The sequence below is a fragment of the Procambarus clarkii genome, chromosome 10 (assembly GCF_040958095.1).
Source record: "Procambarus clarkii isolate CNS0578487 chromosome 10, FALCON_Pclarkii_2.0, whole genome shotgun sequence".
Classification (NCBI taxonomy): domain Eukaryota; kingdom Metazoa; phylum Arthropoda; class Malacostraca; order Decapoda; family Cambaridae; genus Procambarus; species Procambarus clarkii.
The window spans coordinates 13,818,747-13,840,540 of NC_091159.1; the positions used below are offsets into that span (position 1 = coordinate 13,818,747).

Sequence of the window (21,794 nt, forward strand, 5' to 3'; positions counted from 1 at the left end):
AGGCAGGAAGGGTGCCGGGTAGGGGGGTGTCGTAGTGCCGGGAAAGAGAGGGTGTAGTAGTGCCAGAGGGTGCCTTATGCATGGTGCAGACAAGACGTAGGCCAGAGAAGCAGCCCTGGACAGTCATCCCATCCCCCACAATATATAGGGTCTATCTTGCCTTGAACAAATTCACAAGGGCCGTGATGAGGGTTCCAACATACGTCCGGGATGATCCCAGACGCGCCTTAGTCGATTGCACCACGACATGGTTAAAAGAATTGCAACCGGGAGTGCTACTGCTCTCACACGGATCCCGAGACTGAAACTTGGTAAGGTCTACCTTACCTTACCAATACCTTGTGTGTAGCTTCCGGGGATCAACGACCCCGCGGCCCGGTCTCCGACCAGGCTTCTCGGTTGGTCTCCTGGTGAATCAGGACCAAAGGGTCGGGCCAAAGGCGTTGTCAACATTTACCATCAGTTACACCGGCGGTAGGCCCAGTCTGTGTACTCATACTTTACAAGGCTCACCACCACCACACTCAAGTCCGGCAATTATATTGTAAAAAATGGTTGAATATTTAGGGACATCCCGCCAAAGTTAAAGCACTTATTCTTAGGAAACCCATTATCCTACGAGGTCAAAGATCATCAAAGTCGTCTCCGGTTTTGGAATTTGTTATCACAATGACCTACACAGCAACTTGGTGACTTGCCTCCGTCTGTAGGCCTTTACAACCGAATTCACCATCTGAGCTATATTCAGGACAAGCCACCTAATGGTCATTATCCAATTGCCTGCGATATTTTTAACTCAAACTACTATCACAGGCAAGGAACATATAATCTCTTCTCACAACCAGACCATCACCAGAGAAACCTTAAACACAGAAATCATCGATAGATACAGCAATAGCAGGAGGCTCGACATTTGCGAGGCACTACACAAAGTGAACACCAGCAATCAACAGCCAATTAATGCACAACTATATTCTACCCACTTCAAGACTCCGAACCAATATAGAAGCATCAAAAGGAAGTGTTGATGCTATGGGCCAATAAGCCTTCTGCAGTTACTTCCATTCTTATGTTTTTATGCCCATTGGTTCCTGTTCTATTTTGTGTAAATGTCAATCATCTCACCCAAAACTTTTGTACCATATCACCTCACCCAAATGCGAGAATAAGTATGGATGTGTGTTTACAGGTTACAGTTGTTTGTGTGTAAGCTAACGTCTTTGAAAATGTAAGTTATTACGAAACGCGTTCAGGCGTCGCGTCAGACTAGAAATAAAAATGAATTTTGGAGAATTGATTTTTTCAATTACCATCGACAGTGAAAAGAAACATAAGAGAAAATTCGCGTTAGAATGATTAATCTTACCTTTTCGGTCATAAATTAATATATATATATATATATATATATATATATATATATATATATATATATATATATATATATATATATAAGCCTATTCTTGCATAAACCACAAGTGAAGATTAACAATCTTTGGACAACACCCACCAGTGGGACTCGAACCCAGAAAGCACAACTACCTTCCAGTAGCTGGCATAACTAGTATGCTTTAACCCACTACGCCATCACTTCTTCTTTTGTAAGGTCTGATGGCGTAGTGGGTTAAAGCATACTAGTTATGCCAGCTACTGGAAGGTAGTTGTGCTTTCTGGGTTCGAGTCCCACTGGTGGGTGTTGTCCAAAGATTATATATATATATATATATATATATATATATATATATATATATATATATATATATATATATATATATATATATTATTAAATATGACCGAAAAAGTAAGATTAATAATTCTAACACGAATTTTCTCAATCTTTCGTACATTACGCTTCACTGTTGGAGGTAAATCAAAAATCACTTCTCCAAAATTCATTTTTATTTCTAGTCTGACGCGACACGGGCGCGTTTCGTAAAACTTATTACATTTTCAAAGACTTCACAGATACACAACTGATTAGAACTTACGTATCTCTGATTTTATATCTACATTTGAGTGAGGTGGGAGGGGTGATGTGGCATTAACACAAGACAGAACAAGAGGGGATATTAATAGGGTATTAAAAGTATCAACACAAGACAGAACAGAAACAATGGGTATTGAATAGAAGTGTTTGTAGAAAGCCTATTGGTCCATATTTCTTGATGCTTCTATATTGGAGCGGAGTCTTGAGGTGGGTAGAATATAGTTGTGCAATAATTGGCTGTTGATTGCTGGTGTTGACTTCTTGATGTGTAGTGCCTCGCAAACGTCAAGCCGCCTGCTATCGCTGTATCTATCGATGATTTCTGTGTTGTTTACTAGGATTTCTCTGGCGATGGTTTGGTTATGGGAAGAGATTATATGTTCCTTAATGGAGCCCTGTTGCTTATGCATCGTTAAACGCCTAGAAAGAAATGTTGTTGTCTTGAATATATACTGGGTTTTTTGGAGCTTACAGTCCCCAAGTGGGCATTTGAAGGCATAGACGACGTTAGTCTCTTTTAAAGCGTTCTGTTTTGTGTCTGGAGAGTTTCTCATGAGTAGGCTGGCCGTTTTTCTGGTTTTATAGTAAATCGTCAGTTGTATCCTCTGATTTTTGTCTGTAGGGATAACGTTTCTATTAACAATATCTTTCAGGACCCTTTCCTCCGTTTTATGAGCTGTGGAAAAGAAGTTCCTGTAAAATAGTCTAATAGGGGGTATAGGTGTTGTGTTAGTTGTCTCTTCAGAGGTTGCATGGCTTTTCACTTTCCTTCTTATGATGTCTTCGATGAAACCATTGGAGAAGCCGTTATTGACTAGGACCTGCCTTACCCTACAGAGTTCTTCGTCGACTTGCTTCCATTCTGAGCTGTGGCTGAGAGCACGGTCGACGTATGCGTTAACAACACTCCTCTTGTACCTGTCAGGGCAGTCGCTGTTGGCATTTAGGCACATTCCTATGTTTGTTTCCTTAGTGTAGACTGCAGTGTGGAAACCTCCGCCCTTTTCCATGACTGTTACATCTAGAAAAGGCAGCTTCCCATCCTTTTCCCTCTCGTAAGTGAAACGCAGCATGGAACTCTGCTCAAATGCCTCCTTCAGCTCCTGCAGATGTCTGACATCAGGTACCTGTGTAAAAATGTCGTCAACATACCTGCAGTATATGGCCGGTTTCAAGTTCATGTCGACTAAGACTTTTTGCTCGATGGTACCCATGTAGAAGTTTGCAAACAGGACACCTAGGGGAGAACCCATGGCGACCCCATCTACTTGCTTATACATGTGCCCATCCGGGCTCAAGAAGGGTGCCTCTTTAGTACAAGCTTGGAGTAGTTTCCTCAGAATACTTTCTGGCATGTCAAGAGGAGTACAGGCTGGATCACGATACACTCTGTCGGCTATCATTCCGATTGTCTCGTCCACAGGTACGTTGGTAAACAGCGATTCTACGTCCAACGAGGCTCTTATCCCTGTGGCCCGTGTGCCCCGCAGTAAGTCCACAAATTCCTTTGGAGACTTCAGGCTGAAGGCGCAAGGAACATAAGGAGTCAGCAGGCCGTTGAGTCGCTTCGCCAGTCTGTACGTGGGTGTGGGTATCTGGCTAATGATTGGCCGAAGTGGGCCAATCGAAGTGGGCATATTCGACCTCGAGACACAAAAGGTCACTACCAAAGATACCTTACAAGCAGAACTTATTGCAGAAGGAGGAAAGAATCGAGGCAACTACAGAAGCACCATACTGTCCCCCGAGCTTAAAGCGGCAGCTAAAAGCCTTCGTGAGAACAAGGAGATAGTTGTCAGGAGAGGTGACAAGTCGCCAATATATGTCATTCTTAAAAAAGACGAATATCTGGCGAAAATGAACATCATACTCTCTGACCAAACTAAGTTCCAAAGGGTAACGAAGGACACTACAGCCGAATTAAAAGCAAAGGTCAACAAACTGATCGAAACTGTGAACGCCAAGAAATCCGGACTCCACCTGCCAAAGATCATTGGGGAATATAAACCTGGATATGCGTATGGAAATGTCAAGACGCACAAGCCTGGAAACCCACTTCGGCCAATCATTAGCCAGATACCCACACCCACGTACAGACTGGCGAAGCGACTCAACGGCCTGCTGACTCCTTATGTTCCTTGCGCCTTCAGCCTGAAGTCTCCAAAGGAATTTGTGGACTTACTGCGGGGCACACGGGCCACAGGGATAAGAGCCTCGTTGGACGTAGAATCGCTGTTTAGCAACGTACCTGTGGACGAGACAATCGGAATGATAGCCGACAGTGTATCGTGATCCAGCCTGTACTCCTCTTGACATGCCAGAAAGTATTCTGAGGAAACTACTCCAAGCTTGTACTAAAGAGGCACCCTTCTTGAGCCCGGATGGGCACATGTATAAGCAAGTAGATGGGGTCGCCATGGGTTCTCCCCTAGGTGTCCTGTTTGCAAACTTCTACATGGGTACCATCGAGCAAAAAGTCTTAGTCGACATGAACTTGAAACCGGCCATATACTGCAGGTATGTTGACGACATTTTTACACAGGTACCTGATGTCAGACATCTGCAGGAGCCATTTGAGCAGAGTTCCGTGCTGCGTTTCACTTACGAGACGGAAAAGGATGGGAAGCTGCCTTTTCTAGATGTAACAGTCATGGAAAAGGGCGGAGGTTTCCACACTGCAGTCTACACTAAGGAAACAAACATAGGAATGTGCCTAAATGCCAACAGCGACTGCCCTGACAGGTACAAGAGGAGTGTTGTTAACGCATACGTCGACCGTGCTCTCAGCCACAGCTCAGAATGGAAGCAAGTCGACGAAGAACTCTGTAGGGTAAGGCAGGTCCTAGTCAATAACGGCTTCTCCAATGGTTTCATCGAAGACATCATAAGAAGGAAAGTGAAAAGCCATGCAACCTCTGAAGAGACAACTAACACAACACCTATACCCCCTATTAGACTATTTTACAGGAACTTCTTTTCCACAGCTCATAAAACGGAGGAAAGGGTCCTGAAAGATATTGTTAATAGAAACGTTATCCCTACAGACAAAAATCAGAGGATACAACTGACGATTTACTATAAAACCAGAAAAACGGCCAGCCTACTCATGAGAAACTCTCCAGACACAAAACAGAACGCTTTAAAAGAGACTAACGTCGTCTATGCCTTCAAATGCCCACTTGGGGACTGTAAGCTCCAAAAAAACCCAGTATATAGGCAAGACAACAACATCTCTTTCTAGGCGTTTAACGATGCATAAGCAACAGGGCTCCATTAAGGAACATATAATCTCTTCCCATAACCAAACCATCGCCAGAGAAATCCTAGTAAACAACACAGAAATCATCGATAGATACAGCGATAGCAGGCGGCTTGACTTTTGCGAGGCACTACACATCAAGAAGTCAACACCAGCAATCAACAGCCAATTATTGCACAACTATATTCTACCCACCTCAAGACTCCGCTCCAATATAGAAGCATCAAGAAATATGGACCAATAGGCTTTCTACAAACACTTCTATTCAATACCCATTGTTTCTGTTCTGTCTTGTGTTGATACTTTTAATACCCTATTAATATCCCCTCTTGTTCTGTCTTGTGTTAATGCCACATCACCCCTCCCACCTCACTCAAATGTAGATATAAAATCAGAGATACGTAAGTTCTAATCAGTTGTGTATTTGTGAAGTCTTTGAAAATGTAATAAGTTTTACGAAACGCGCCCGTGTCGCGTCAGACTAGAAATAAAAATGAATTTTGGAGAAGTGATTTTTGATTTACCTCCAACAGTGAAGCGTAATGTACGAAAGATTGAGAAAATTCGTGTTAGAATTATTAATCTTACTTTTTCAGTCATATTTAATAATATATGTCTACAGGAAAGACTGCTACCAAAATATACTAATATATATATATATATATATATATATATATATATATATATATATATATATATATATATATATATATATATAACTGAAAACTCACACCCCAGAAGTGACTCGAACCCATACTCCCAGGAGCAACGCAACTGGTATGTACAAGACGCCTTAATCCACTTGACCATCACGACCGGACATAATGAGGTGATAGCCGAGGCTATTTGAACCACCCCACCGCCAGCACTCGGATAGTAATCTTGGGCATAGCATTTTACCAAATCACCTCATTCTTTGGGGCACACGTGAGGAACACAAATGCGAACAAGCCTGAATGGTCCCCAGGACAATATGCAACTGAAAACTCACACCCCAGAAGTGACTCGAACCCATACTCCCAGTATGGGTTGTGTTCCTCACGTGTGCCCCAAAGAATGAGGTGATTTGGTAAAATGCTATGCCCAAGATTACTATCCGAGTGCCGGCGGTGGGGTGGTTCAAATAGCCTCGGCTATCACCTCATTATGTCCGGTCGTGATGGTCAAGTGGATTAAGGCGTCTTGTACATACCAGTTGCGTTGCTCCTGGGAGTATGGGTTCGAGTCACTTCTGGGGTGTGAGTTTTCAGTTGCATATTGTCCTGGGGACCATTCAGGCATGTTCGCATATATATATATATATATATATATATATATATATATATATATATATATATATATATATATATATATATATATATATATATATAATGTGATGATAATCTATTTCAAGAGAAAGATTGAGCCTGCTCTTCTCTACATGAATACATGAAGTTACGGATTTTATTCAAGAATAGATGCTACCTTCAAGATACGTCTCCCAGTAGCACAAAACGTTTTGACCAGGAGGCAAAACGTACCCAACACTCACCCCCTACTCCACTCCCTCCACGCCGGCTCGTCATCAACCAGCCAACTACCCTTCCCAGCCTGCCTGCTCCTGATTGGTGACTCGCCGACTGCACACCTGCACACTGCACCTCAGCGCCCTCTACCTGAGTCGATGTCTGGGCTTGATCCAGCCATTGAAGTCAGAATATCCTTGTGCTCTCAAGCAGTGAACAACTAACTGATATACGCTGTGTATCTGCTGGATGTTTTGCAGCTAGCATTAATATTCTCAGCACCTAATTATTTTTCACCTTTAACGTTATATTATTGTAGAGTAACTTCATCCCTATTATCCATTTATGTTATATTGTTTTTGACTTGTTCTTTTGCACTGTACATTGCCAAGGGATTGTCTTTGTTTATATTTTGTTTTCTATGTTAATTAAAGTTTCATTGTTCATACTTTGTGTTTTGCGTGCCTTCCCTTACTTTACCACAGACAAACAGGCAAGCAGTCTATCTTTTTTTTTGTAAGTGTGACTAGGCATTGACACCTGCCATTGGAGGACTGCCGTACATCTACACTCCAACATTTTCCCGTCACAATATTATATATATATATATATATATATATATATATATATATATATATATATATATATATATATATATATATATATATATATATATCCTTCCAAACTCACTCATATATCTGCCCACGCTTGAAACACTCAAGTGACCCACGTCTTATGTTACCGGTTATCTATTCAACAAATCGTCAATCCTGTTTCCAAACCAGCTAAGTACACACACATTGCTAAGTCAACGGAGCTGACTGCCATGGGACTACAGCAAACAAAAAAAACTAAATAGTAGAGACCAAGGTGATTATTGACAGTAACCAGAGTTACATCAATACAGACATCCTTACTTATTATCGACTAACCTTTGCTGAATGACTAACTTTCGCCTGAGGCGCCTCGATAACACAGGTGACCATCCTGCATATAATAACTTGTAATTTCCTGATAACCGGCCAATCTCACCACAGCCCTACAGTCCATTACACCAATAAGCTACACAACAAGCTCTACCACCATACTGATCATCGCTAAACATTATGATCAACGCGGCAAGAACTGCATCATTCCCACGACCTGGCAACGCTGTACCGGCGGTCCCAAGGTGTGGGGGGGGGTTGTGCTGCTCATGACGTCATTAAAATTTATGTTCATGACGTAACACTCGTGCACACACATTTCCCTCCCTCCTACAACACCCATACAAATAAATTAAATAAAACAGCTCACAAACTCTGATAATAAACTCTCAGTTTGCACTGCCCCAATGTAAAAACCTTGAATCTTCAGCTGAAGCATGGCACTATAATTCAATGTTACTAAAGTCGACGATACAAGAGCAGGCAATTAGCCTTAAATTAAATTAACTTTGAGAGCCTAACAAGGCTGATTTAAAAGATGTGAAACAATTTCCGTTCATTTGGAAAATTTAGGTATTGATCAAGATGGTGGCAGTTACAAAATAACTTTAGGACATTTCCTTTCCATCAAACTACCATTAGTACACCTTGACAATGCTGTAAAATTGCAACAAGATCAGGTTATATATAGGTTTTTAAGATAAAAACGTAATTTAAAAATCTTCTCGATATGTGCTTTAAACCTGCATGCGCTTAATTTCGAAGCATTTAATGATTACGTTAGTAGCCTTGCAATCGTAAGGATATACCGTAAGCATATTGGCAGAAACTCATTTACCTATTTTGTTTACAATGACGCTACTTGGCAGACAAATCTACTCGTCCACAACTCTTACAAAATCAATGTATACTTAAATACTTTCTAAATTAAATCAATTGTTACGCATTCCGATATGATTTTATATTTACCACACACTCATATCCCCTTGTTTACGCTTAATCCAGCTGTACAACTCTATCAGATGTTATCACTAATTCTACGCCACTCAAGATTAATACCAGAGATCTTAATCGTCTTCATTGGGAAAAATCGTAAAACCGGTGACATTCTTAATAGTCATCCTCATGGTCTCCAAGAAATTCAGGCACATTCTGCATTACGGTAACAGTGAGCGGCACGAAGTTCAAACAATACTTTGAAATGTCTTTTTGTCAATCAACACACAATTACACTTATAATTTTCACATAAATGGGCGATAATTACAGATCTAATACTCGGCACGGCAGAACTCTTGATAACGTAATATACTACACTAACGTGACCTTGGACATTTGGCAAGATTAACAGTAAAAATTAAAAAATTAAAAATGGTCATTTGGGTAAAAGTACATGCATACAAGAGGAGTTACAAACATCATGTTGGATTTCTAGAGAGAGCTAGTATATACTATGTTTAAACCCACTAATACGCAGCGGTTCAGGAAAGTCTTGCGGAAACTAAACTACTACCGTATTAAAACGAACGACTTTATCTTGCAGGATGTCGACAGCAAGTGACAGCATAGTTGATGATGTAGCCGGTAAAGTAGCATAGTCCCTCCTCAGGCTGCACGAGACTAGAGTGCGCCAGGTAGACGATTCTTAAAGGTTCCAGTAAAGAGAACAGCCTCTCTGAAGGAGCCATCACACATCTCCCCCTCCAGCTTCTCACGATAAATACAATGCACATTTACTGCTGTGACTCAGCGCTCGGTCTCAGTCGTTCACTCGTTAGTTGTGCTTTATAACGGACTTCGACAACAAATTAGAAGTAAGCCAGCAAGCACGCTGGCTCGCACTTCCTGTCTCTACCATCTTGACGCGCCCGTCCTCACAACCCAATACCTGTACTTATACCTAGGCTTCCCACACCCAATCTCCACGGGAGACATCTCCCGTCACGCAGGGTGCAGTCGCACCTCCACAGATCTCCGGTATCAGCTCTTGATACTGGTAATGGCTCAAAAGGGCCACCACTTACGGGCTATTCATGCCCGTGCCACCTTTTGGGTTGCTTAATCTTTATCAATCAATCTTCCCACACCCAATCTCCACCGAATACTTGTGCCGTCTCCCATACAACACCACATCCTCAACTAATCAACACCACACACACACACACGCTACACAAATGTTTTCATTTTTGTGTGTGAAAACATTACACACTGATTCCCCCCACATAACACATGTACCTGGGCTACCCCTCCACATTGTACACAATTACACCACAAATGGACCACTAAATAACAAGGTTTACCTTTAAGGAATTCTCCACACCAGAGAAACATGAAACCTAACCTCCATCTCTCATTGAAAGACAACCATTCTACAAAACTTACGGAACAATCTAAAGGCGATAATTATTAACAACAGGTGCACACACACACAAGATCAACCAACTTGTACGAAGGCTTACCTTCCGGTAATGATGTGGGCGGTAGTGGGGGCGTGAATGACCCCCCACCCAAACGAGGTTTACACACTTGGGCCTGCCCACACGCTATAATAAACCGCTTGCAATCCACTCAAATTTATCAGATGGTAATCACCACAAGCAATAACGTGGAGCCACGTCCATCAGACCGTTGAAGAGGTTTGTGACCGTCTGGGTTGACTGACGAGCAGCTGTAGGAGGGCGGCGGTGGTTCTAGTGGGGGTCGCACTTAGGTAAATCCTTCCTCTTATACCTGATGTGCTAGCCTATTATCCGACACTCTTAGCACCTAACTCAGTACACTTGTAAACTTCCTGCTCACAGCCAGAACATGCGTCCAGACCCCTGCATGGTGGCGCCACAACTCTACAGTCTGACCAGGCACCGCTCACAAACCCGCAGGGCAGACAAACGCCATGATACAACACCGACACAAGACTGAGTCCTCAGCGGCTGGCTCCACTGTTGCCGATCTTCTCCCATCCCACAATCATCACACCCTAACTTTCATTAATTCCTCTGAACTAACTAGGTTGTTTAAAACTGAACAACCTATATTTATTATTTATTATAAATAAAGAAATTTACAAGAGGATACAGATAACTAAGAATTTCATTGATTCAAGACAGGGATAAAGCACTAGCATGTAATAGGCGCACTGGCAACTGCATTCCAGTGAATCAGCTGTCATTGACGAAACAAGATCTACTTTAGATTGGTTATGCTAACACTCAATTAAAATATATTGAATAAGTCGACATTAATATGATGTAACGCACTTGCTTACACTTGTGTTAAAAGACGAAGACTACGACAAGAGGAGAAAACTTGTCTCGAGAACGTTACGCCTGGCAAGGAAGTAGAGTGAGTCATGCGGTGGTGCCAAGTCTACTGTTCACGAACCTTGACAACACCGTCACGCATGGGCGAGCCCGGATGTCCTGTCAGGACGCATCTGACCCACACACACACATTACAATACTCCCTAACTAATAAGCATTTCGTGAGTGCCTCCATCCATAACACACTGCCATTCACAAGACAACGTAAAACCAGTTACACGGAGCTCAAGAGCAAAGGTTAAAGCGCGGAGAGGGAGTGACTACCACACCCACCCAAGTATTCTCCTCCCATCTTTAGTTTCAAAGAGCGCTCCAACGAAACTTAAAATACATTTATCAAGTGCATATTAATTCCTCAAAATACAACGTTGAATAAATATATTACACTTAACTATAGTTATTGACTAGTACAATATACATATTTTATGGAAATGTATAGGTTGAGCGATCAGTGAGCCTAAGGCTAAAGTTAAGCTCAATGGCAGGTGCATGTCATCGCGCGCTTATCATAAAGGAGGCTATGGATCCATCTAGTATTATGGTGCTTTAAGTTTTGTTCAAGCCAAATTAGGCTACTTTGTTATCGTTTATCGAAATTATTTAGCCCACCATGTTGTATATGTTATGATAAGTAAATAGTTTTTGTTTCCTCTTTTACACTTTTCTATAAGTTACTACTATCCTACTTTCGTCTGGTTGATGCCTCCAACTCATAAAATGGGAAACCTTGATAACCTTACCTGTTCAGCATTTTGCACATGAAATTACATTCATTAAATGTAAGCAGATAAACATCACTACACAAGAACTATGAATACGGCTGTCCAATTTTAAATTCTAAAAGATGCCCAAAATTTATTTACACTGCAAAATTCCAAGATACTGTACAGTACTGAAAAATTAATCTACTCACCCTTCAGATAACTTCTTCCATAATCAGAGTGAGATTTCCCCTATACCATATATGAGTCGGTCTGAAATGAGACATTTTTAATTCACAAGACAAATAAATACTGTATGCAAATAAGAAACCAGGACACACAGACTAAAGAAGCTTCAATATTACAAATTCTTGCAACTCTAGGCATAAACAATTTAATTACAAATAATCACCTAATGTAAAAAAACTACTGTGAATTTTAGCATCAACCAGATACAGGTTGGGAATTTACTACTCAATGTTATGAGAAGGTGGGTATTTCTCATCTAAGGTGCACACCCAAGATAAACTAACTTGTGCACTTAAGGTGCATCACTATACAAAGTGTTAAATTAGGTTGGATTACCATTTAGTAGGGTATCCCTGGAGAGCTCTTCTCATTTGGAGTCTAGATAATATTTTGCTGGCCAGCATACTGGTAAGAAATGCTGAATAGAACCAGTGAAAAGTAAGGGTGCCATAGGCACAATCAGAGAATATTGTATCAACATCAGAGGTCCATGGCTGTTCAGTGTCCTCCCAGAAAGTAAGAAATTTTGACAGTACAAAAGCAACTTCAAGAAAAAATCAGGACAGTTTCCTGCAAGAACTGCCAAACCAACTGGGTTGTAGGATATATGGAGCTGTAGGCCACTTCAGACATCAATTTGTTGGACAAGCTCTAAAGCCAAGCCTGGTCCTTGGCTAGGTTTGGGAAGCAAGCCTAATAGAGTATTACTCTTGGTGGAGTACCAGAACTCCAGGTACAAGCCAGGTATACAATGATGGGTTATGCTGTAAAATCAGGGTAATCTTACTGAGCTGGCACACAGCTTATGGGTGGAGCCACCATCTTGGAAGGAGGGAGGTGGTACGAGGTGAGACGACCTGACCTCAGTTCCAAGGCTTGACTGAAATAATTCTATAATTCACTGTGTTGGGGTACAGGAAGCCAGAGTGTATTCAATACACATTAGACTTTGTATCTAGCTCCCCCCCCTTTCCCCCAAGATTGAATTACTGACCCTGCCCAGGATGCAACCCAACAATAAGCTGACTAACTCCTGAGTACTTACTTGCTGCTAGGTGCACACACACATTAGGTGAAAGAAAATGTGCCCAACTATTTCTGTCTCGCCCAGGATTCGAACCCGGAATTCTCGATTGTGCATTGAGAACAAACTCGACTGTACCACCGAGACCCTCTTATGCCTGGATCTACTCAACCTAGTGACATCACATGAACTCTGATAAGGAACCAATCAGTGGATAGGCTAATGTAGATGCTACCCTCTGATTGGTCGATTCATACAGAGATTCACTGAGGTTAGAGCAAGCATCAGCTTGAGCAGCAACCAGCATGAAGGCAATCTCAGTGCGGCAGGTACGACAGACTTAGTGCTGCCTGCATCAAGTAAGACTGCCCGAATTATCACTACTGTTAGCTCTGCAAACCCGGAATTGTTCAGGGGTTAATGAGATTTATTATACAGGGACATTGTCAAGAACAACTGCAAGGGTTGACCATCAATGACCATCTAACCCTGCATTGAAACCTACTGAAGATACAGCACCATTCTCCTTATTAATTTCCTATTGTTTGTGGTAAGAAAACCACAAGTGGTCAAGATGCAAATTAATGCTGTCTTAAGCCACTCGTGGTCACAGCAAGAAAAGTGTGAATGAGAAAGCATGTGTTTGGAAGGAAAGACATATGTACCATTTAATTTTGTATAAACAGCTGTTTCACATCCATGGCTGCCCATGAGGTGGCCTAGTTTGATTTGCCTGCAAACATCTGAAACAGGTGGTGATAGAAATAGACTGGAGATATTTCAAATTCAAACATGGCATGTCCAGCATTTGGGAGTTTGGGAGAAAACTCATGAATGCTACTGAGGATAACAGAAGTGCGAGATAATTACACCATACATTTAGCCATAAAATGTGAGATACAGTATTATGTTTTGTGCAAGTAAATTGATGTCCTTAGTATTCACAGTATTACTTCTGTAATCCTCTTCGTAATTACCATACAAGTGAAGTGAGTTATATAAATCGGTGCTAAAACAGGGCACCTCGAGACTTAAGTGATGTTCTGCAGGATGGCTATATATCTCTGATTAGTTTTTGCATGATGTTTCCACAGTAAAGAGAGAAACCCAAAGTATTTATATAGGACAAAGCAGTAATAGTTTTTATACACATGGTTTTATTAGTGAACACTTCCTCCTAATATTAAACTGTCATCCCCATCTGGGAACCACATTCATGGTGGCATCTATAGTACACTACTTCTATAAATTTTGGTGTGAGAACCAAGTATCTCTAAATCCAGGTTGAACTAACCATGACCAATAATCTAGCACAGTTCATTTGGCTGCCTCTGTTGCAGGTATGTTATCTATACAGTATATTTAATAGAGTTATTTATTTATACAGTACAAGAGTTTTTACATTCTTGTAAAGCCACTAGCATGCATAGCGTTTCGGGCAGGTCCTTAATCTTAATTTTTCCCAGAATACGACACCACCAAATTATTTAACAACCAGGTACCCATTCACTTCTGGGTGAACGGAGGCAACAGTTAAGGATTGGCGATTGGTCAATCCTCCCCAGCCAGGACACGAACCCAGGCCAAAGCCCTGACAAAGTGCTGGGCGAGTGTCTTACCACTGCACCAAGGGGACTGTCAGGAAACCTGTGGAAATATAGGAAACCTATCTCACAACGTGGCAACATGCTTGAGCTTTGCATTGTTGCTCTGAACGCTTTATTCCATGGACAACCTTTGTGGGCTGTCAATCATATTGTAACTGGGGACATTGCTGGCAGAGGTGGTTAAGGAAGTGAAGTTCAAACAAATGCTGCTTAACCTCTTGTTTCTAAACTCTTTTGGGCCAGGTCTGCTGTCCATGGGCTTCGGATCGGGGGTGTGGTCCAAGGCTTATTTTGTTTGATTTAATCAGCAAAAATCCCTGGAAGTAGGCCTGTAAGGCTGATGTGGTGTAGATAACATTTGTAATTAATATATATATATATATATATATATATATATATATATATATATATATATATATATATATATATATATATATATATATATATACCTAGTAGCCAGAACGCACTTCTCAGCCTACTATGCATAGCCCGATTTGCCTAATAAGCCAAGTTTTCATGAATTAATTGTTTTCCGACTACCTAACCTACCTAACCCTACCTAACCTAACTTTTTTGGTTACCTAACCAAACCTAACCTATAAAGATAGGTTAGGTTAGGTAGGGTTGGTTAGGTTCGGTCATATATCTACGTTAATTTTAACTCCAATAAAAAAAATTGACCTCATACATAATGAAATGGATAGCTTTATCATTTCATAAGAAAAAAATTAGAGAAAATATATTAATTCAGGAAAACTTGGCTTATTAGGCAAATCGGGCCTTGCATAGTAGGCTGAGAAGTGCGTTCTGGCTACTAGGTACGACATATATATATATATATATATATATATATATATATATATATATATATATATATATATATTGCAACCCATCCTCCGAATTGACAGTACGATTTAATACTAAGTGTAATAAGTACACTTTCTTACTGTAATAAGCAGTGCATAATTGCACTTATGGGACTTACATTGACCCAACTCCCTCCCCCGCTTTAATTCTTCTCGTTTTCTGTTAAGTCACTCAGAATTTTAGGATGACGTTTTCAATTTCGATTTGCAATACACAAGTTTTAAATATCAGGAATTTCTTTTTCAGGTTAATTAAACAATATAGACTTTATACAAAATTTTAAAATATCCTGAGTTACTTTACAATTTATTGATATATTTTAGTTTTGTTTTATTAGTTTTATAAAACTGTAATATCAATATAGCTATAGGTTAAGTACTAATTGTAATTAAGCAGCAATACAATTATTATCTTCAAAAACTAAGACGGTTAGGTGAGGTTGTGGTTTTCTATTCAGTTTTTCAGGTAAACTCAAATATTCACAATATATCTGACAGTACGATTTAATACTAAGTGAAAATAAGTACAATTCCTAACTGCTATGAATAGTACATAATTGCACTTATTTGTCTTCTTACATTTACCACCCCATTTTTGGAGGACGGGCTGTATATGTGTGTGTGTATATGTATGTATGTATGTATGTATATATATATATAATATATATTATATATATATATTTTTTTTTTTTTTTTTGTCACAACCCCATGTAGCCTTGATTATCTTTAGATAATTTCGGGGCTTAGCGTCCACGCGGCCCGGTCCTCAACCAGGCCTCCTTTTTGTTACACATTCCCAGGAAGCAGCCCGTAGCAGCTGTCTAACTTCCAGGTACCTATTTACTGCTAGGTAAGAGGGGGCATCAGGGTGAAAAAACACTGCCCATTTGTTTCCGCCTCCACCGGGATCGAACCTGGAACCTCAGGGCTATGAATCTGAAGTGCTGTCCACCCAGCTGTCAGGCCCCCTCTGACCTGGGTGGAACGAGTCTACCTTTCTGAGTTATTCTGCCTTCCGAACCCGAGATTGAGAGGTCAGAGGAAAGATGTAAATATTAAATAATTGAGTAAACATCAGTGAGTAATCTCAGGATACTAGCAGAGGATGGGCGTTGGTAATAAGTGACAAAATGAGATGTCGATACTTTGGGGACGTGAAGCGACGCCAGCAGGTCGTGGTGACCTCACTTGAGTCGCAACTGTCGTCAGAGGTGATACCCGGTTGATACCTGGTTGATGGGGTTCTGGGAGTTCTTTTCCCCAAGCCCGGCCCGAGGCCAGACTTGACTTGTGAGAGTTTGGTCCACCAGGCTGTTGCTTGGAGGGGCCCGCAGGCCCACATACCCACCACAGCCCGATTGGTCCGGCACTCCTTGAAGGAAACAATCTAGTTTCCTCTTGAAGATGTCCACGGTTGTTCCTGCAATATTTCTGATGCTCGCTGGTAGGACGTTGTACTTCGTTGATTCTCCCGGAATAAGGAAGAATATAGTTCCTTTTGTTAGTGCTGGAGTGAAGACTACTTGTCCGCAAGTGTGAGGAGGCTGTTGGGAACATAGTACACCATTTCTCTGTGATTTTGGTAAATTAGAGGCGACCTGCAAGCGAGTGTTGGTTGCGCCTTGGTGAAACTCAATTGTTGTGCCTTCAAGAGGAAGGAAGCAAGCAGGCGTTTCTGTTGTGGAGCATACCAGGTGATGTTTTGAACTCAAGTCGTGGACTGGAGAAAGCCTTGTGAGGCAGTCCTGAAGCATTTTTGTGGGCAGCCTATGGGAGAGCCATGTTTGAGCTCCAGTGAGTGACCATCCTCACATCAGGGATTTCGGCAGTAAGCCTGTTTAATCAGTTATTAATTACGCCACTAGTGTTTGATCGTGTGCCCAGCGATCATAGTGAAAATATGTGTAAGTAGAATAGATATTTTATTAATTTAAGACAGTGAACTAAAATAAGGATTAAAGTTGGGAGGACATGCTAGAGGGAGCGGTGGTACGTCCACCCTCGCCGAAGGTCAGTAGATGACTGAGAGGGGAAGCCGCCAGCGTCACAACGGGAACTGCTACGCGTTGAGACATGTTCCCAGGTGGACCCGCCCAGGATGGGGGAGGATCCACATTGGCAGAGCCGTAGTGCCGGCATAAGATGTCGGATGGAGTTTATTTTCTGTGAATACATTTAATCATGTTTTGTTAGGAAAACATTTTTATTGGCATGGTAATGGAATTGCAGGTTTGTTTGAGGAGTTCGTGGAGAAACTTTGAGGTTAGAGAAGAAGTTGATGGAGGAACTTCGAGGCTGGAGAAGAAGTGTATGCTGAACTCTGTGGTAGAGCAGAAATCCATAGTGAGGAGTTGATTTCAAGCAGTGTAGAGCAGCTACACGTGTGTCTGTGGAATCAGTGGTGAAGCGTCACTGATGTGAAATTAAGACTTCTTTGTGCAGCAGATTAGGAGAACTGCAGGAGTGATTTTCCTGATACTGTATTTTGGAGGACCGAGAGATATGTATTGGTGGTGAGTCACTAGGAGCAGAACAGACGTTCATGTTGGACACACATAATTGAATAAGGGAAGTGCTAGGATACTTTTTGGCATGTAAGATGCAATGTAAGGTGAGAGATTGATTTTTTCTTTTGTTGTGGGATACTTATGTAGATGTTTCTGGTGTTTCAGCCTCGAGCTGAATTTTATAGACTTTTAGGGCTGAGGATACAGTATTGTTGTAACAGGATTTCAGCCCCATTTAATGAGGGAGTAGTAAGTGGTAAAGCCAAGAGTTGAGCAGCCACTTGATATGGACAGATGGTGAAGCCATGATATGATATTGGAATGCTACCGGGTTGTAGCAGTTCAGAGTGTTTGTTACGACCCTGGGTTCCTCAGTGGAAACCAGAGGTCAAATTGAGCTAAATAAATTACTCATAGTATTTGGTGCGCTTGTCGAGGTTCATTCCTATCTTTCTTGCCAGACGTAAGACGAATCTTGTTTCTCACAGAGCATTCAGACTTGTGAGCTTGTTGTGGAGTAAGTATAACCATGTAGAAATTATTAACTATTCTTGGAACTATTAATTTAACCAGTTTTACGTTGAGGAAGAGTGGTAATGTTTACAAGCGGCACGATCAGCTGTTTTCCCCCCGGCAACGGCTGGAGAGCTGAGGCTGGTGGTGGCTGCTCGCTCTCTCTGGCTGGCGTTCGTGGTGTTGAGATCTCCTCTGAGCTGCTCTGCATCCCTCTACCTTTTCTCCTCCTCCTTCCTTTCCTTACCTTGAATTCCTGTAACCACTAAGTTAAGTAATTGTGTGTATATTTGTGCCTACTCTGGGATTGTAAGTTTGGTGTAGATCTGGGGTAGTATTTGCCAGTGTTTTGGGTACCCCTTAGTGTTGTGTTGTGTTGTGTTAGGGTACCACGTAGTCTCACTACCCTAAGCTACCTCAAGCTTCAGGTTCTTCACTAGTAGTACTTTACCCTAGCTTGTTCTCAGAGTAAAACCTTGTATCCTGCTAATGTGGACCAAGGCTTTTAACGTAAGATAGTGTGGTAAAGTAATTATTATTATTGTTATGGGTGTGAATGTATATGGGGGGTTGTTAAGGGGTTAATAAATAAGTTAGTTAGTTTTAAAGGAGTATCCATTCTTCCTGTGTAGGAGATCTATGATCTACCTCTAGACTGACACTGTCTTGTAGCCAATTTATATTCACTGTTGATATTTTTATTTGGGGGCCGGGCCTTACTGATCTCCACTGCTAGAGATACATCTTTATTCTAACTACTGCCCCTACATCCATTTAATACTAGATCTCCCATAGAACAACCCACCACTATTTATAACAGTGTTGTATGATAATGTTCTATTTTATGTCATGTATTATGTATGTTTTCTTTGTATATTAAATATATATATTAGCTGGCTTTTACTCTTGTCCTGGTGAGGTTCCCCAGAAAGTGGGAAAGAGAGATAGGGTCATGGCTGCGGACAGAGTGGCAGAAGATACTAATTCACGAAAGGGAGATTTAGGAGATCATTCCAAACAAGGAGAGAGTGGGGAGTCATAGCGGCTCGAATAGGGTGTGTGCACAAGACAACGAGGCTAGTGTTGGAGCCGCACCCCTAAATATGTGATGCTGAACCCCTCTCCAAGATCAAGAGGCATACAGGGTGATCTACATAAAATTACAAGCATTCCAGTGTTCATTGCCGGTCAACCGGCGGTAGCAGGAGTGTGGCTGCTGAGGTCAGTTGTTTGTTCCGTCAGGAATTGGTTGGGACGTTGTCTGCCTGTATGCAAATAACAGTCTGGTGCAATAACCAGAGCTCTCTTTTGGAGGTTTAAGTCCCAAAATCCCCAACCCACTCAGGGCAGAACAATATATACTGTACCAGATGGAAAACCTGTTTGCACACGTGTCTCCCTCCCCTCTCCATCACATACATGCAATAATGTAATTGAATATTATGTCTAATTTAATTTCACTAGGAAATGTAGGAAGTGCAGGGAAAACTTACAATGAGAGTATTCAAAATAATTTTTTTTTTTTTTTTTTTTTCTTTTTGTTTTTTTTTGAGATATATACAAGAGTTGTTACATTCTTGTATATATATCTTGTTACATTCTTTGGATATTTAAGTGTTAGTGACAGGAGGGTTAAGGAACTCTAGGGAACACTGTAGCTTACACAATTTGCGTGCATTACCTAAATAAGTTATACTCATTTGAAAGGAGTAATTAGAACTAGTTCTGTGCTATTTTAACAAGAATTCCAGTCGACTGATATTGTTGCCATTTACCGTTACTGTATTTACGTACTGTACTGGAATTTTTCTTACCCCAAATGATAGAACACATCTTTGCACATTTATAGAAATACAATATACAAATAATGCATTTTAAATATACTTACAGGCAAAATAGGAACAAGTATTATATTTTTAGTTCAGAGAAGAGATGATTAATACATATTAGTCAATTTAATCAAAATATGGGTATACAGAACCAGTATGTTTAGTGGTAATGTTTGTCATACAACAACAGTACAAAACTAACTTCTAACTCAAATGACAAATATAACAGATCGCCTGGCACTTCGCAAGCAATTTGGCCAGGGTTCACGACACGGGAAGGTTTGATTAGCTGACAATCCTTAGCTACATGCCTCTCTTCACCAAGCAGTGAATGGGTACCTGGCTGTTAAACACGTTGGTGGATCGTTTCCAGAGAAAATTAAGATTAAGGAACTGTCTGAAATGCTATGGCTGCCAGTAGCTTTACGAGAATGTAAGAACTCTTGCATATATAAGTACAGTACAGATAAAATTAAGTCTACCAAAAGGTTTTGCCATATAATCACAACAGGGTACACACACACACACTGTTGTGACGATGTTACCTTATGTCCCTTTTTGTAGCTACTTGTGTCTTGGCCAAGTGTAATTACACTTGGGCAAGATGCATGTAGCTACAAAAAGTGATACATCCACCATAACGTCACAAATGTTATGGTACTAATATAATTATTTATTATATACTGTACTTAGAGATATTACAGTAATACTACTGCACGACATACTAGGCAAACCTAGTGATTTGTGTTAGAAAAAAAGAAATGAATGGACTATAAATGCATGAACTTGACATCCAAAAACATTAGTAGCATAACCCTATACAAGATCAGCCTCAAATTTCACCACCAGTGAACAAGATCAATGGTGTGGCCTCGCTTAACATACGTCAGCGGCAACCATACACTGTAACCTTAAAATGATCAATGTGGCAGAAATGTGCTGTCCCAAACATGTCCCAAAAGATATATAACCGTGTGAATTATGGTCGAGGGCGGACAAATAAATACCAGACTGGAAGTGGTCTTCCCAGACTCGGGTCAATCAGTAACCTTTTCGTATCTACAGCTGTGGTCTAATTAAAGGCCTGCAGAGCATGTAATATGTATGCAAGTTACCTATGTGTGTCGAGAGACGCCTGCAAGTGCTGGCTAGGGGACGATAGAGGGCCAGCAGTGTCAACTACAGTGTACCAGCCCAGCCCCACCTCTACCTTCACTGCGAAATTATTCACTGACATGCGCTTTACTTACGAGTCACGAAACGGTTTTCAGGGGCGAAATATTTATACACATTACCAAAAACGCTTTAGTAAATAACTGTGTATCTTATAATTAAAACATACAATATATCTATTTTTAAAGCGTGTTCATTTAATTGTAAAATTATGTAAGTAATCAAATATATTTATAATCAACATAAGCCGTTTCCAATACAATTGATAAAAAAACAAAAATGGCGATTGACCGAGTGGCGGACAGTTTAAAAGGAAATATATTAGAATTTTTG

General features: G+C 40.9%; 1 protein-coding gene across 24 annotated transcripts in view; it reads right to left on the minus strand.

The window, feature by feature from the left end:
* Klc (kinesin light chain) overlaps positions 1-21,532 on the minus strand; it is a 187,686-nt gene extending 166,154 nt beyond the window's left edge. For 10 of the 24 annotated variants that reach the window (XR_011227967.1, XR_011227966.1, XM_069321609.1 and 7 more), the window contains exon 1: positions 21,404-21,532. Coding sequence is in view for 8 of the 24 variants with exons in the window: in XM_069321609.1 (XP_069177710.1) it covers positions 21,404-21,525 (122 nt within the window). In the remaining 16 variants the exon portion in view is untranslated. Of the gene's footprint in view, positions 1-10,131; positions 10,597-11,905; positions 11,967-21,403 lie in introns of those variants that run through there. The other 14 variants (XM_069321617.1, XM_069321624.1, XM_069321620.1 and 11 more) reach the window with 3 other exon arrangements.
* Positions 21,533-21,794: the final 262 nt, after the last annotated feature.